At 36.2% G+C, this 12,958-nt stretch overlaps 2 protein-coding genes across 2 annotated transcripts; one reads left to right on the forward strand and one right to left on the reverse strand.

Annotated features, from left to right (window-relative positions):
- Positions 1 to 4,398: 4,398 nt before the first annotated feature.
- LOC103928386 (60S ribosomal protein L13-1-like) lies at positions 4,399 to 6,454 on the reverse strand. Its single transcript, XM_009337421.2, has 5 exons — positions 6,338 to 6,454; positions 5,756 to 5,871; positions 5,512 to 5,645; positions 4,877 to 5,035; positions 4,399 to 4,786 (listed from the first exon to the last, which is right to left on the reverse strand). The coding sequence occupies exons 2-5, from the start codon at positions 5,862 to 5,864 to the stop codon at positions 4,565 to 4,567; spliced, it is 624 nt and encodes a 207-aa protein (XP_009335696.2). The 5' UTR covers positions 5,865 to 5,871; positions 6,338 to 6,454; the 3' UTR covers positions 4,399 to 4,564.
- A 1,165-nt stretch (positions 6,455 to 7,619) lies between these two features.
- On the forward strand, positions 7,620 to 12,632 carry LOC103928385 (U3 small nucleolar RNA-associated protein 14). Its single transcript, XM_009337420.3, has 11 exons — positions 7,620 to 8,051; positions 8,348 to 8,480; positions 8,664 to 9,133; positions 9,550 to 9,771; positions 9,910 to 10,251; positions 10,393 to 10,764; positions 10,855 to 10,935; positions 11,028 to 11,111; positions 11,198 to 11,581; positions 11,767 to 11,898; positions 12,114 to 12,632. Exons 1-11 carry the CDS (start codon positions 7,734 to 7,736, stop codon positions 12,291 to 12,293), a joined length of 2,718 nt encoding a protein of 905 aa, XP_009335695.2. The 5' UTR covers positions 7,620 to 7,733; the 3' UTR covers positions 12,294 to 12,632.
- Positions 12,633 to 12,958: the final 326 nt, after the last annotated feature.

Below are 12,958 nucleotides of genomic sequence, written 5' to 3' on the forward strand. Positions count from 1 at the left end.
AATTATACTATCAAAGATTTTGTAGATTGATAATGTTGGCGTGGCGCAGGAAAGAGTGGTGAGGGGGTTGAACAAATGCACGCTTGTTGCAGTAGCAGGGTTGGCAACGTTGCAGAATACAAGGATACGGTATGAGCTAATGCTTACATTAGAAGGAGCTTTGCCATGATCAGGAGGTGTGACATTGTTGAGGTCCTTATTTATGAAAGAAAGAAGCATAAATTCTGGAAGGGGAAAAGATGCATGAGGCCTAGTCCGTATATAGGGAATGATCATATATCTATGTAGGGAGTAGGGAAACCCTAGCTGGCTACTTCAGAAACTCATCAAACAAAAACATAAATAAAATTAATACCACACTCAAAAGGTTGAGCCCTACACGCAAAGCCCTACGTGCACTCCTTACATTATTCATTTCATCTCTTCCCATGCTTGCACTATATTTCTTCCCAACCAAAAGGAAAAGGCTAGCTCAACCTCCACTTGGCCCCACTCAAATTCCAATAGATGATCATGAAAACTTTCATGCAACAAGGAAGTTGCTGTAACAATATCATTTAAGCTGGCAGTGTGTGGTTGATTTGAGATATTATTGAAACAACAAATTATAAGCTTTTCTCGTAATCTAGGGCAGCCTTGGAAGCATCATGGCTTATAGTCTTGATTGATCCAGGATTGTTATGCAACGAGAATGTTATTATAATATTATTTCAAACTTGTTACACAGTGGCATGCGAAAAAGTTAAAACACATGACAATATGTGATTGATTTAAAATATTACTGAAATAACGTATCTTGTAAGTTATTCTCGTGATCTAAGAGGGCTTGGAAAACATCATGGCCCGAGGTTCTTGATTTCCTAGGCTAGCTAGCAATAAAAGATTGAACAATATTTGGATATTCTAAAAAATATTGGTAGGTTCGGAAGGAAGAGATTGAATTTTTAAAGGTTTGTGTTTGTCTTCTTTGTGTGAGGGCATTGAAACTGAATCCTCCAAGACTCCAAGGAACCACACAAAATAATCGCATGTATGAATTTTGTGAAAAAAGGCAGACAGGACTCACTTTTGGGCTCTCCTTTGATATCTCTATTTTGAAAATTTATTATTATCTTCACGTACTATCTTAACATCATGGCATGGAGTGGCTCGACAGAGCTTTCCTCCCTGCCATGCGCTGCTGTACCTTCATCTTAATTACTCCTCTGCCATACCTCCTTCCTTCATCTCTTAGCATGATGACACGATCTAAACCCTCTCTCTCTCTCTCTCTCTCTCTCTCTCTCTCTCTCTCTCTCTCTCCATTTGCAGCTATAAATACGTATGCTTCTTCCTTCCTTCCTTCATCCAATTCCAGTGAGTGAGTAGAGTTCCATTGTAGTAGCTAGGGCTTGAAACGGGTGAGACTCCTTGTTGGAGAAGCAGGGCACGTGCAAACCCCATTGGCTATGCTTCAAATGCGAGCGAATAAGTTCTTTGCACGTGCTCCCCCTCTCCAACACGGGTTCCTCACCTATTGCTTATCTCTCTCTCAGAGTTCAGACATCCATGCAAGTTCCTGATCTCCCGCTGTTACAGTGCAGGTAATATCCAGAACCACTCAAACAATTGTAACATATATTCTACTCTTTCTTATGCCGTAATTTATTTGCTCCCAAGTTCCGCAGGTGTCTATAAAATTTGTGTAAGTACTTAAGGGGTTTTACTTTTTCTTTATCGTGCATGCATGCATTTTTTACTATCGGATGCATGCAAGCGTATGCCCCATGCAATTCAATTGTCTTTATTTTCCCCCTCTCTTCTTTACATTTTTCATTTACTTGTTGACTGGTACACAACTTTCTGGACCCTAGCTTATTAATCTGTACTGTGACTTGGTAAACCGACCAGCAAATTGTAAGATTCTGGAGCACTTCAAAGAACAAAGAAAGATGTCCCAGATGTTTTTTAAAATTTCAAGTGATTTTCAATGTGAAATGCAATTCAAGTGGTAATCTTTACGATTGGAATAAATTCTATTTGTTCAAACAAATTAACACCGCGTGATGTTTGTAGATATAATTCAACTTTTTTGACGAGTTCATGTTATTTTGATGTATTTATACTATAAAGTTATGTACTTATACAAGGACTAATGTAAAAGAATTGACTAATAATTAGAATTTATACATGTTGTATAGGCCAGGTATTGTGGAATAAGAAAACAAGAGAGGTTGGTGTTCTCCTCTTTCGTTGGATCATAAACTAAAACTTTGCTTGTTTGAGATGGATTTCACCTTACCTCATTAGGATGGGATTGAATCATAAATAATTTGGGATCTTCTAGCATTTTGTTTGAAACCTAGCTAGTGATGAATGTCTCCATGAAGACAGGCTACCATATGAAGAAAGGATCTACTGCCATTGACATGATCGTTGCATGTCAAGATTTGTAATAAGGACTGTAAAAAATGAAGGCTTATAATAAATCTTGTAAAAATTTTCAAAATCGCTTTGAAAACGTAGGTTTTAACTCACAGTTTTTGCAAAAAAAAAATAATTAATTTTTAGTTTAAAAAATATATTTTGCGTGGGAGCTAAAGAAAATATTGTAAGACCCTTAGCTGTATTCCTACCATTTATGTGGTCCCAAAACTATTTTTTATTGATTTTTAAAGTTGAAACTTTAAAAATCATATAAAATAATAAAGAGCTCCCCAAATATATTTTTAATTTTTAAGGTGTCGAAACCGAAATGTCCTAAACTAATATTAGCAAACATGTGATGCAACGAGAATGACTAAAATTTTGTCTTATAATGAACCTTGTAAAAATTACAAAAATCTATTTGAAAACGTGAGTTATAACTCACAATTTTTGTGAAATTTTTTTTAGTAATTTTAAGAAATTTTTGATTGGGAGCTAAGAAAAATGTTGCGGCCTGGAAACTAATTTTATTGGTTTTTAAAGTTGGAAAAAAATATATATATAAACTAATAGAGGGTCCACCAAATATATTTTATGTGTCAAAAATCTTAGGATTGTGCTAAACTAATTTCAAGAAACATGTGGTGCAACAACAGTGACTGTAATTTTGGCTTATAATAAATGTTGTAAAAAGTCCCAAAATCACTTTTAAAACATGGGTTATAACTTACGATTTTTGTAAAAATATTGAAATTTTTAGTCTTGGAAAATACTTTTATGGAGCTAAGGAAAATGTTTTACGTGATTTTTCAATTTATGAGATCCTAAATCTAATTTCTACTAATTTTTTAATTTGAAAAGTAGAAAAATAAAATAAACAAATAAATAAATTTTTATTTCTCTAAAATCTAAGAAATTTCTTGAGTAATTTCACGAAACAGGTGATGCAACGAGAATGACTCGAATTTTGGTTTATAATAAATCTTGTAAAATTCCCAAAATCACTTTTAAAATATGGGTTATAACTCAAAGTTTATGGGAAAAATAGAAAATTTTATTTTTAGGAAATGCTTTTCGTGGGGGCTAACGAAAATGTTGCGAGATCTTTGGATGTGATTCTACAATTTGTTAGATTCCACAACTATTTTTATTAATTTTTTAAGTTGAAAAGTAGAAATAATTATATAAACTAACAACGGACCCCCAAATATATTTTATGAGAAAAAAAAAACTTCGGAATGTTCTAAATTAAAATAATAGGCAACATGTGGTGCGAAGAGAATGACTTGAATTTTGACTTAAAATTGAAATTTTCAGTTTAAGAAAACATTTTGCGTGGGACACAGGGACTAAGGAAATTGTTATAAGAACTTTGGATTTGATCCTACTATTTACGTGGTCTTGAAACCATTTTTTATTGATTTTTAAAGTTGAAAAATATAAAAAAAAAATAATATAAACGAATAGAGGGCCCCCCCAAATATATTTTTATGTGTCGAAATTTTTGGAAAGTTCTAAACTAATCTGAGGAAACATGAACAAGAATGACTCCAATTTTAAGTTATAATGAATTTTATAAAAATTACCAGAATCGTTATCAAAACATGGGTCATAACTTATAACTCATAATTTTTATGAAAAAAAAAAAAATTTAAAATTTTTAGTTTTAGAAAGTTCTTTGCGTGGGAACTAAGAAAATGTTGCAAGACATTTTAATATAATTTTACAATTGATTATAACCCAGAATCGTTTTGAAAACGCGAGTGAGTTATATAATGTCATATTTAAATATTTTTACGCATGACATTTATTCAAACCGAAGGCGAAAAATAACTAAACTTGATCAGTATAAGTCATTCTCCATCCAAAAATCACTTAAAATGCTTTAAAACGATATATATTCAGTACATATTCAGACTAATGCATTCAAGATATCAAAATCCAAAACAGGTGCAATCAGAAGGCCAAATCTGACGATAAGAACCGAGCACATAAACATAAAGCATAAACTCTTTAAATTCCACCAACTCAAGTGACATTACAAAATCTAACATTAATGGATCCAAGTAAAAAGTTCAGAAAACAGGTAATTAACTAAAACAAAACTCCTTCGAGAACAGATGACGATTCTACTGGCTCGTTGAAGGGTAAAAGTTCTCTATTTCTTTTCTTCCTTTTCGGCCTCAGCTGCCTTCTTAAGCCTGGCACCAACATGGCGTTTGTTCATCCTCTCCACACGGAGTTTGTCATATGCCTTGAATGACTTCAACTCATCAGTAACCTTCACAAGCTCAACTGTAGGCTTCTCACGTGCAATTGGAAGGTAGGGGGCGTGGAGCTGGGTGGCATTGGCAAGTTCCTCTGCAGGAGAATCGCCGGCCTGTAACAATAAAAATTACTCATGTAGATAAGACACCATGCACACAGAAAAAGAGCTTTCAATTAATCTACATCAACCACTTAACATCACCTTAAACTGCTTAGCGCGTCTTGGGAAGACCACTAATTTGGCCTTGTATGTCTTCAGGCGCTGCACATTAGCTTGAAGTCCCTCAAGAGAACGATTCTTCCTGCGATGATCAACTGAAATTCCGATGGTTGGTGCAAGTTTCTTTGGAATCCCAGCAGACTGATAAGCAAGAAAGGTAAACAACTTGTTAAAACCATCATATAAAAATGCATTCGTTGAAATCTTAAGCAAATTAAACCAAAGTAAAGTTGAATTGCGAATTCCAATTTAGACCATATTTATAGCATGCATTCTTGAATAATCCAATGGAACTGAAATGTAAGGGAAGTGATCTCCACACACCTTCTCCTACACTCGCCTATCAATTTCTAGCCATTAGATTGAATAAACCAAAGAAAATCATTCCCCTAACGTAATACACGGCAGATACGTTTAAACTTCTGATTTTCATAATTGACGTGGGAAAAAAACCAAAGAACGAAATGAAGCAGTTCACGTTAAGACATGCATACCAAGATCAACATATCTTCAACCCATAAGAAATAACACATGCATATTGTAAGCAACATATCAGCAACCCAAAAGAAATAACACTAGTTCCATAAAGTTATGGCATTGTCATAAAATGAACCGACCTTCAACTCCTCCAGAGTAAAGCCCCTGCCAGCCCTCACTTTCATGTTATACTTCAATGTCTGTCCATGAACAATGGGACGGAGCGGACCAGTGGTTGGACGGGGGAAGATCTTCACAGCCTTCTTCTGTCGGGCTGATGAAATTTCAGAACACTCAAAGTCAGTCGTACTACAAATTACAGTTCACAAAGTTCAGCAGACTCCACTTTCCTGTTATACTTGACAAAAATATACTGCCACTCACCAGTTCTTCTGCGGGTCTTCCTAGCAGGTTGGTTGAACCAGGTCTTGACATAGTTCTGCCAATGCTTCCTGAAGTGAGAGCTCGGGATAACGTTGTTGTGCTTCACCATGGCTTACCTATAACGCAATCGAATCTCATAATTCAGAACCAACCTCCATGGGAGCAAAATACATAATTTTCATTTTGCAACTTCACAAAGAAATCCAAATGCACAAATCATGCAAAAAGCTCAGAATATTAAAAAACAAAACAAAACAAAAATTTCAGAAAATGCAATACATTTTCCAGCAGAAGCAGATTCCAACATAAAATTATTCTCCAGTTCAATCAATATATTGATAAGAGCTCAATGACCTAACCGATACAAAACCAAAATTAAGGAAAATACACAAGATTACAGAAACAATAAACCCTAAAGATTACAGAAACAATAAACCCTAAAGATTTGCAAATTAAAACACCTGGATCTTCGTTTGGAGACCCAAAAAACACATCGAAATGAAAATAACACTGAATCGAGACAGAAATAGTCATAGATTTCTACAGAAAGATAGATAGGGAAAGAGAAAGTAGAGGGAGAACCTGATGAAATCGCCGGATGTTCTTCTTTCTCGCTCTCGCGCGGCAGTGAGGAAGACTGGTGTGCTAGGGTTTTTGGATTTTATAAAGATGGCATTGAGTCTTTTCGGGTCATGGGCCAGGCTTTGATGCTCATGACAGTTTAAATTGCAGTTGATTAAGGCCCATTAAGGCCCAATACACAAAGATGGTCCAAAACATATACTACGTTTGTTTTTCTGTACAGTGTGAAATTTTCAAGTGCTCACATTGTGAATTGCAATTCAAGTGATGGAAAATGAAATACACATTCTCTTTCAACTTTATACACACACGCTGTTTAATTATTTTTGTTGATTCTGGAGGCTTGGCGCAAAACATTATAGTTAACAGAGGACTTAATGCAAAACCAAGCGCAATAACGTTCTAGGATTTATACAGTCGACGTCACTTAGTGAGATAAAGTTTAGTGATTGTTGTTGCGCTATTGATTCTATTTATTTATTTAATCCGATACTAAATTTTTTATTTTACAATGGAAATATATGTAATTCACTCATTCCCTAATCCAAGGTGACCATTACCCCCTCCCGCTTCCAAAATATATTACCTTTTTTTTTTTTTTTTTTTTTTTTTTTTTTTAACTATACAATGTGAACTTCACAAAATAAACTTAATCATGCCTACCACTCTGGAAATTCTTATCCGTTATATTTGGAAAGGGATGAGAGGATCCCTTTCTCCTTATCCACTAAATTAAGGGATTCGTGCTGTTAAAATTTGATTCAACGGCTGAAATTATTATAACTTTTAAAGTGGGCCCATGTTTGTAGCCGTTAGATCAAATTTCAACAACACAAATCTTTTGATTTGGTGGATTAAGAATAAGGGATCCGAATTTTGTTATATTTTACCATTAAATCACTGACGCGACGACGATGTAGTTCTATTGAAAAAAAAAAAAAAGTAAATAACTAGACAGAACTTCCATGGGTTCTTATTAAAAAGGGAAAAATACATGGGCCGAGATGTGAGCCTAAAAAACGAGCCTAGTTGAGTCTGAGAAGGCCCACTTCTTTAGGTTGGGTCAAATTTTTATTGAGAGATTATATTTACGCATTTAAAATTATTTTTTTTACATTTTAAAATGTGTTTAATATTTTTTATACACCATTAATATTTAATAAATAAATATTAAAAAAATTAAAAATGTGTGAAAGAAGTAATTTAGAATGTGTGAATATAATCTCTGAATGAAAATTTCTTCTACTTTTAATATTAATTTTTAAATTTATTGGAGGTCTGTTGACTCTGTTTCCAAGTAATAGGTTTGCCGAGTCCTCACTGCTCACCGTCACTACACAAATAAGCTGCAAATACGCCGCCCGAAACCGTGCCTTCCTTTCTTCACACTGACGACATGGCGCAGACGAAGCGAAAATCCAGGGACGGTGGCGGCGGAGACAAGGCAAAGGGAAAGAGAGGCAAGCCCGGCGGCAAGAAGCAGAAAGGCGCCGATGCAAGAGAGAGAAAAGGCCCTCGTTTGCCCAACGTTCTCCGAAAGGAGGTCGAACGCTTAAACCCTATCGAAGATGAAGAGATTGATTCCGATGAGGCGGAGGTTTATGGCCGGGACTTTTACGAGTACGAAGAGGAGCTACCGGAGGAGGAGAAAAGGAAGAACCGCCGGTTCGACCCGGTCGAGAACCTCGAGTACCAGCTTCCTGAAGAATTTGAGGTTCGCTACTTTTGGTTTACAATGTCTCATTCGTGTATTTGTGTGTTTTTTGTAATATTTTGGCCTGTAGTGATTGTTCTTGATTTGCATAGTACCTTGAATTTGTGCTATTTTCTCTTGAATTTCTGTTATCAATACTATCTGTATTTATAATTATACGATAGGAGGAAAATATGTTCTTCGAAGACGAGGATGTATCTTACTTGGCAGAGCTTGTTCTTGCGTTGTATAATAGCAAGAATTTGAGCTCGGTTTTCTCGAATTTCTGTCCTTGATACCATCTGTATTGATTGTAGGATGAAAATGTGTCATCTGATGATGATGACAATGACATGGGGGACGCTGGAGAGGGTGGGGGTGAGGATGAGGATGAGGATGATGATGATGATGATGGAAGGCAAGGAATCGCACGTATTCCGGCTTTTGAAGGTAAGACAATGCTTACACTTTACAGCGAAATTTACTTTGTGTTTATGCTTTAGAACAAAATGGATGCAATTTCGAAGACGGGATTTGTTTAAAATCTTTGATTATGAATTCAGAGTTAACTACTCATGACTTGAGGATATTTGTTAGTGACTTGACTGCCTGTGAATATAATGTCTTTGTCAGGGAAGAAGAAGAGGAATACCAATGTTGTTGTATCAGAGGCATATCCCGAGTCTGAGTATAACCCTACTCGTGATACTTTGGATGGTGAAGGGCCCGTTAATATTGAAGACCTTTTGAATCCTCTACACGGAAAATCTGGTTATAGCAAACTGAGAAAGAGAATACATCATCTTGAAAAGAAATCTGTTCCTACTCCAGCTCCACTTCCAAAAGCAGATCAAGAGAAATTGGAGAGGATGGCAGCACATGAAAAATCAAAGGAAGAACTGCGAAAGTGGGAACCAATCATTAAGAGGAACAGGGAGGCGCCTACCATATATTTTGATGATGATATGGATTTACGGTCTTCAAGGGCATCTGATTTCAAACCTAGAACTGAATTTGAGAAGAAAATTGCTTCATTAGTTTATGATGACCAGGTTAAAGATGCTCACCTAAAAGACGGTTCAAGGCTTCTTGAATTAAATAAGGTATGTATCTCACAGGCGAGTACACTTGATTTAATTATTGTTTTATAAGATAATTTTCGGAAACTTAAGTGTCACCTATTGTTTTCACAGTTGTTAATTCATCTGGCAACTGTTGACTTGACACTAAAGCTCTATGAGATGATTTAAATGAGATTGTGATAGTTGATAAAACCTTCATGTTAACTTGATCGGTAACAAAGTGGCACCTGTTCTTCCTCGATTTTAACTACGATTTGTATTAATTTACTTTTCAGCTTTTTGTATCCTCTGTATGGTTGTCAATAATTTCTCATGTTTATATGACTATTTTTTACTTTTTGGTCGTTTACGATCTCTATTGAAAATGAACTAGTCTATGCTTGCACCAACCTAAATATAAATTCCTTGAACGTTTCTTGTTCTTGTTTGCTTGGCAGGTATCTGCTGAAGATGAAAGAGACCGCCATAATCGAATGGCCAAAATGCGCAGCCTTCTCTTCCGTCATGAAATGAAGTCAAAGCACATAAAAAAGATCAAATCCAAAACTTATCATCGTTTGTTGAAGAAAGATAGAGTGAAAGCAACATCTGCACAAAGTCAAATGGATCCAGACACTGCTAAAGAACTTGCAATGAAGCAAGAGTATGAACGAGCAAAGGTGATTGCTTTTTCCCCATATATAGGTGGTAGATTATTTGTATTGTGTCTTTAATGAATTACTTTCTCAAGAAACATTCTTGATTATTGAAGCAACAAGGCATGTGTTAACTTTTTGGCCCTTTTCAACTTGATCCAGGAAAGAATGACGCTGAGGCATAAGGGTACCTCCAAGTGGACAAAGCGCATCAAAGAGCGTGGTATAGATGTCCAAGATGAAGGTACTCGGGCTGCTATAGCTGAACAGCAGCACCTGCACGCTCAGCTGACAAGAAAAATGAATTCTATGAAAGATGGTAGTAGCAGTAGCAGCAGTGATGACAGTAGTGATGAGGATGATATAGATGTATATTCACCTGGTTCAGACCATGCTAGGGCAGTGAAGTTGTTAGAAAAAGCCAAGGAGAAGACACGTAATGTGCTAAAAGATGATGATGAAAATGAAGTGCCTAACTCAGGAGTGCTTTCATTACCTTTCATGGTAAAGCTTTGGATTTTCTTTCTAGTTTCAGAATATTAAAAAATCTAGTAGCAATTTACAACTACCACAGAACGAAGGGCTGTTAGTCAGATGCTTTTATGTGTGTAAATTAAAATATCTTCCTGGTTTGTTTTGACATAGGTGCGTGGATTGAAAAAAAGGAATGAGGCAGCTGCTGAAGAAGCTAAACTTGCTCTTCAAGAGTACGAATCATGGTCAAACCCGTTGGAGGATTCAAGTGGGGCAGATAATCTGAATGTGGGCCCTCCAAGTGGTAGAATGGTCTTCAATGGATCTAAAAAGAATGCTCCAGAATCAAGTAATAAGACCAAAACAGACAATAAAATGAGAACAGATAATTATTATGCTAACAGTGATAGTGAAGATGACTTGGAGCCCGAAGAAAATGTTGATGTCGAGAATGACAGAAGTAGTGATTTTCACAAGGATGTCAACATTAGTACTGCGTTACTTCATGAAGATTCTCAAAATCATAAAGATTCTCTTTTCAAGGTAATGAGGCTTCTTAATTTTCCCTATCCTTGAACACCCCTCTTTTCATCCATGAGCATGAAATCTGCTATGTTGTGTTGTTTACAACAGAACTTCGGTGATATTGTTCAAGACCCAGGTCCAAAGACAACACATGAGGTTTCTATTTTTGCTTCAGGCTCATGGAAAAAGGTTAGTTTTGTCTTTCATTGATGAATATGCGCACTTCCCCACCACCCCCGGGGGCTTTTTGGTAATTACCAGTGTTTGTGTGATGTGTGCAGATAAAAAGTAGCAATAGTGCGGATGCAAATGGTAAAAAGTCTACTTGTCGCGTGGAATCAGTTGAGCGCAATCAAAATTTGCAAGTATGACTTTGCATTTATAAAATTTAGATATCCTACATTTATGGTTGATTGCCCTGCTTAACTCTTTAAACACATTCCTATTACAGGAACCTGTGGAGGATTTGGATGAGGATAGTGATGCAGATAGCGAGGGGCAGATGGTAGATGGCATTCTTTCTTCAAATCCAAAAGATGAATACCGCCTTCCTTCTCAAGCTGAGCTAATTCGTCAAGCCTTTGCGGCGGATGATGTGGAGGATGAATTTGAGAAGGAGAAACAGGAAGTTCTGAATGAGGAAAATCCTGAACCTGAAAAGCCTACTTTACTCCCTGGCTGGGGTCAGTGGACTCATGTACAGAAAAAGAAAGGCTTACCTTCTTGGATGCAAAAAGAACACGAAGATGCCAAGAAGAAGAGAGAAGAAACCCTTAAAAAAAGGAAGGATGCACATCTTAAACGTGTTATTATCTCGGAAAAGTTAGATAAAAAGGTTCGGAATTTTTCCTAGCAGCATTTGCTTTTCATTATATTGGTGATATCCCATAGAAATTAATGTTTGAATTCACAGGAAACGTTGAATGATAGGAATTAGTAGACAGAGAGCAATGGTTAATGGTCAAGTGTCTGCGATTCTGCTTTGGTGCTGAACTGGTTGTCTGTATTTGAATTTGACAGGCGGAGAAACTTTTTACAAAAACATTACCTTACCCTTTCACATCCAAAGAAGTTTTTGAACAGAGCATTCGCATGCCCCTGGGTCCTGAATTCAACCCTGCAAGTGCAGTTGGAGCTCTTAATCGGCCTGAAGTAAGTGCCTTGCTACAATTCTTCTGGAGATCGACAAGTATTGTAGTGAATTGTAACTCTTTTACATCTTTTACTATGCCATAAGGATATCCTTGAGGTTGCATCCAACGATGAAGTTATGCAATACCACATTTCATCTGTCTTTTGTTTCCTTAAGCCCATTGTTCGATGCTATGACGACTCTCATTCCTTACCTTAAATGCAATTGTGTGCAGGTGATGAAGAGACCTGGTGTAATTATAAGACCGGTCGAGTTTGAGGAGGTGAATCCTCAAGGAAAAGTAGAGGATCACAAACAGATTGGAAAGAAACAGAAAAAGAGGAATCAGAGTAATAAGAGTAGAAGCAGCAGCGACAAAATTGTGACAAAGGTGAAGACTAAGCTCAAGAGTTGAATAATGCAAAACTATTTTCGGGTACATTTTTTTTCCAGTTCCATTCTTTCCATGGCGTAAGCGTCATCAATTTTCTACGTCGTGGAAGATGAAAGAATGAGAAGAGAGGACAGATTGAGCAGGGAAACTTAAGCTATACGTGCCGGTTGAAATTTACTTGCCATAATTTTTGTATCTTTTATTCTTTTCATTTCTCCTGTGATGCAAACAGTATATTGTTCTTGTTTAAGTTATAACACGTTAGTCGTTGTAGCTTGCTACCCCTGTGGGTTGGTTGGGGTGCCCTTGTGACTCGATTGCCGCTACAAGAGGAAAAAATAAATCCATCACTTGTATCTTGCTTCGTATGACCAATCGCTTAATTCTTACATGTTTTCATTAATTTATTTTTCTTGAATTCAAATTTTAAGTAAACGGTTGATTGGGGAAGTGTGTTTTCGTTATCAAGTTCGAATCTTTTTTTGTAAATCGATTTAGAAGAAAATATTTAAACTACATATTAATAAAATATTGTTAATAATATGATCTACTGTTATTCCTCTTCACTTTAAGTGAGAGGTTTTAGGTTTGGTTGTCGTCAAAAATGAATTTGAACTATATTATTGCTAGTTCATTGTAAGGTTAAGTCTACTCCCTCTCTTGTAGATTGTATAAATTGTTCAAAA

This window comes from the organism of the source record quoted next, unplaced genomic scaffold (assembly GCF_019419815.1).
Source record: "Pyrus x bretschneideri cultivar Hongxiangsu unplaced genomic scaffold, Pyrus_bretschneideri_v1 Contig23, whole genome shotgun sequence".
NCBI lineage: Eukaryota > Viridiplantae > Streptophyta > Magnoliopsida > Rosales > Rosaceae > Pyrus > Pyrus x bretschneideri.

Excerpts from the sequence above, each read along its gene's own strand:
- LOC103928386 (XM_009337421.2), bottom strand. The coding sequence starts at position 5,864 with ATGGTGAAGCACAACAACGTTATCCCGAGCTCTCACTTCAGGAAGCAT. Across the intron at positions 5,036-5,511 it reads TTACTCTGGAGGAGTTGAAG|TCTGCTGGGATTCCAAAGAA; the intron begins GTCGGTTCATTT and ends CTTGCTTATCAG. Across the intron at positions 4,787-4,876 it reads GACGCGCTAAGCAGTTTAAG|GCCGGCGATTCTCCTGCAGA; the intron begins GTGATGTTAAGT and ends TTATTGTTACAG.
- LOC103928385 (XM_009337420.3), top strand. The coding sequence starts at position 7,734 with ATGGCGCAGACGAAGCGAAAATCCAGGGACGGTGGCGGCGGAGACAAG. Across the intron at positions 10,765-10,854 it reads ATAAAGATTCTCTTTTCAAG|AACTTCGGTGATATTGTTCA; the intron begins GTAATGAGGCTT and ends TGTTTACAACAG. Across the intron at positions 11,112-11,197 it reads AGCGCAATCAAAATTTGCAA|GAACCTGTGGAGGATTTGGA; the intron begins GTATGACTTTGC and ends TTCCTATTACAG.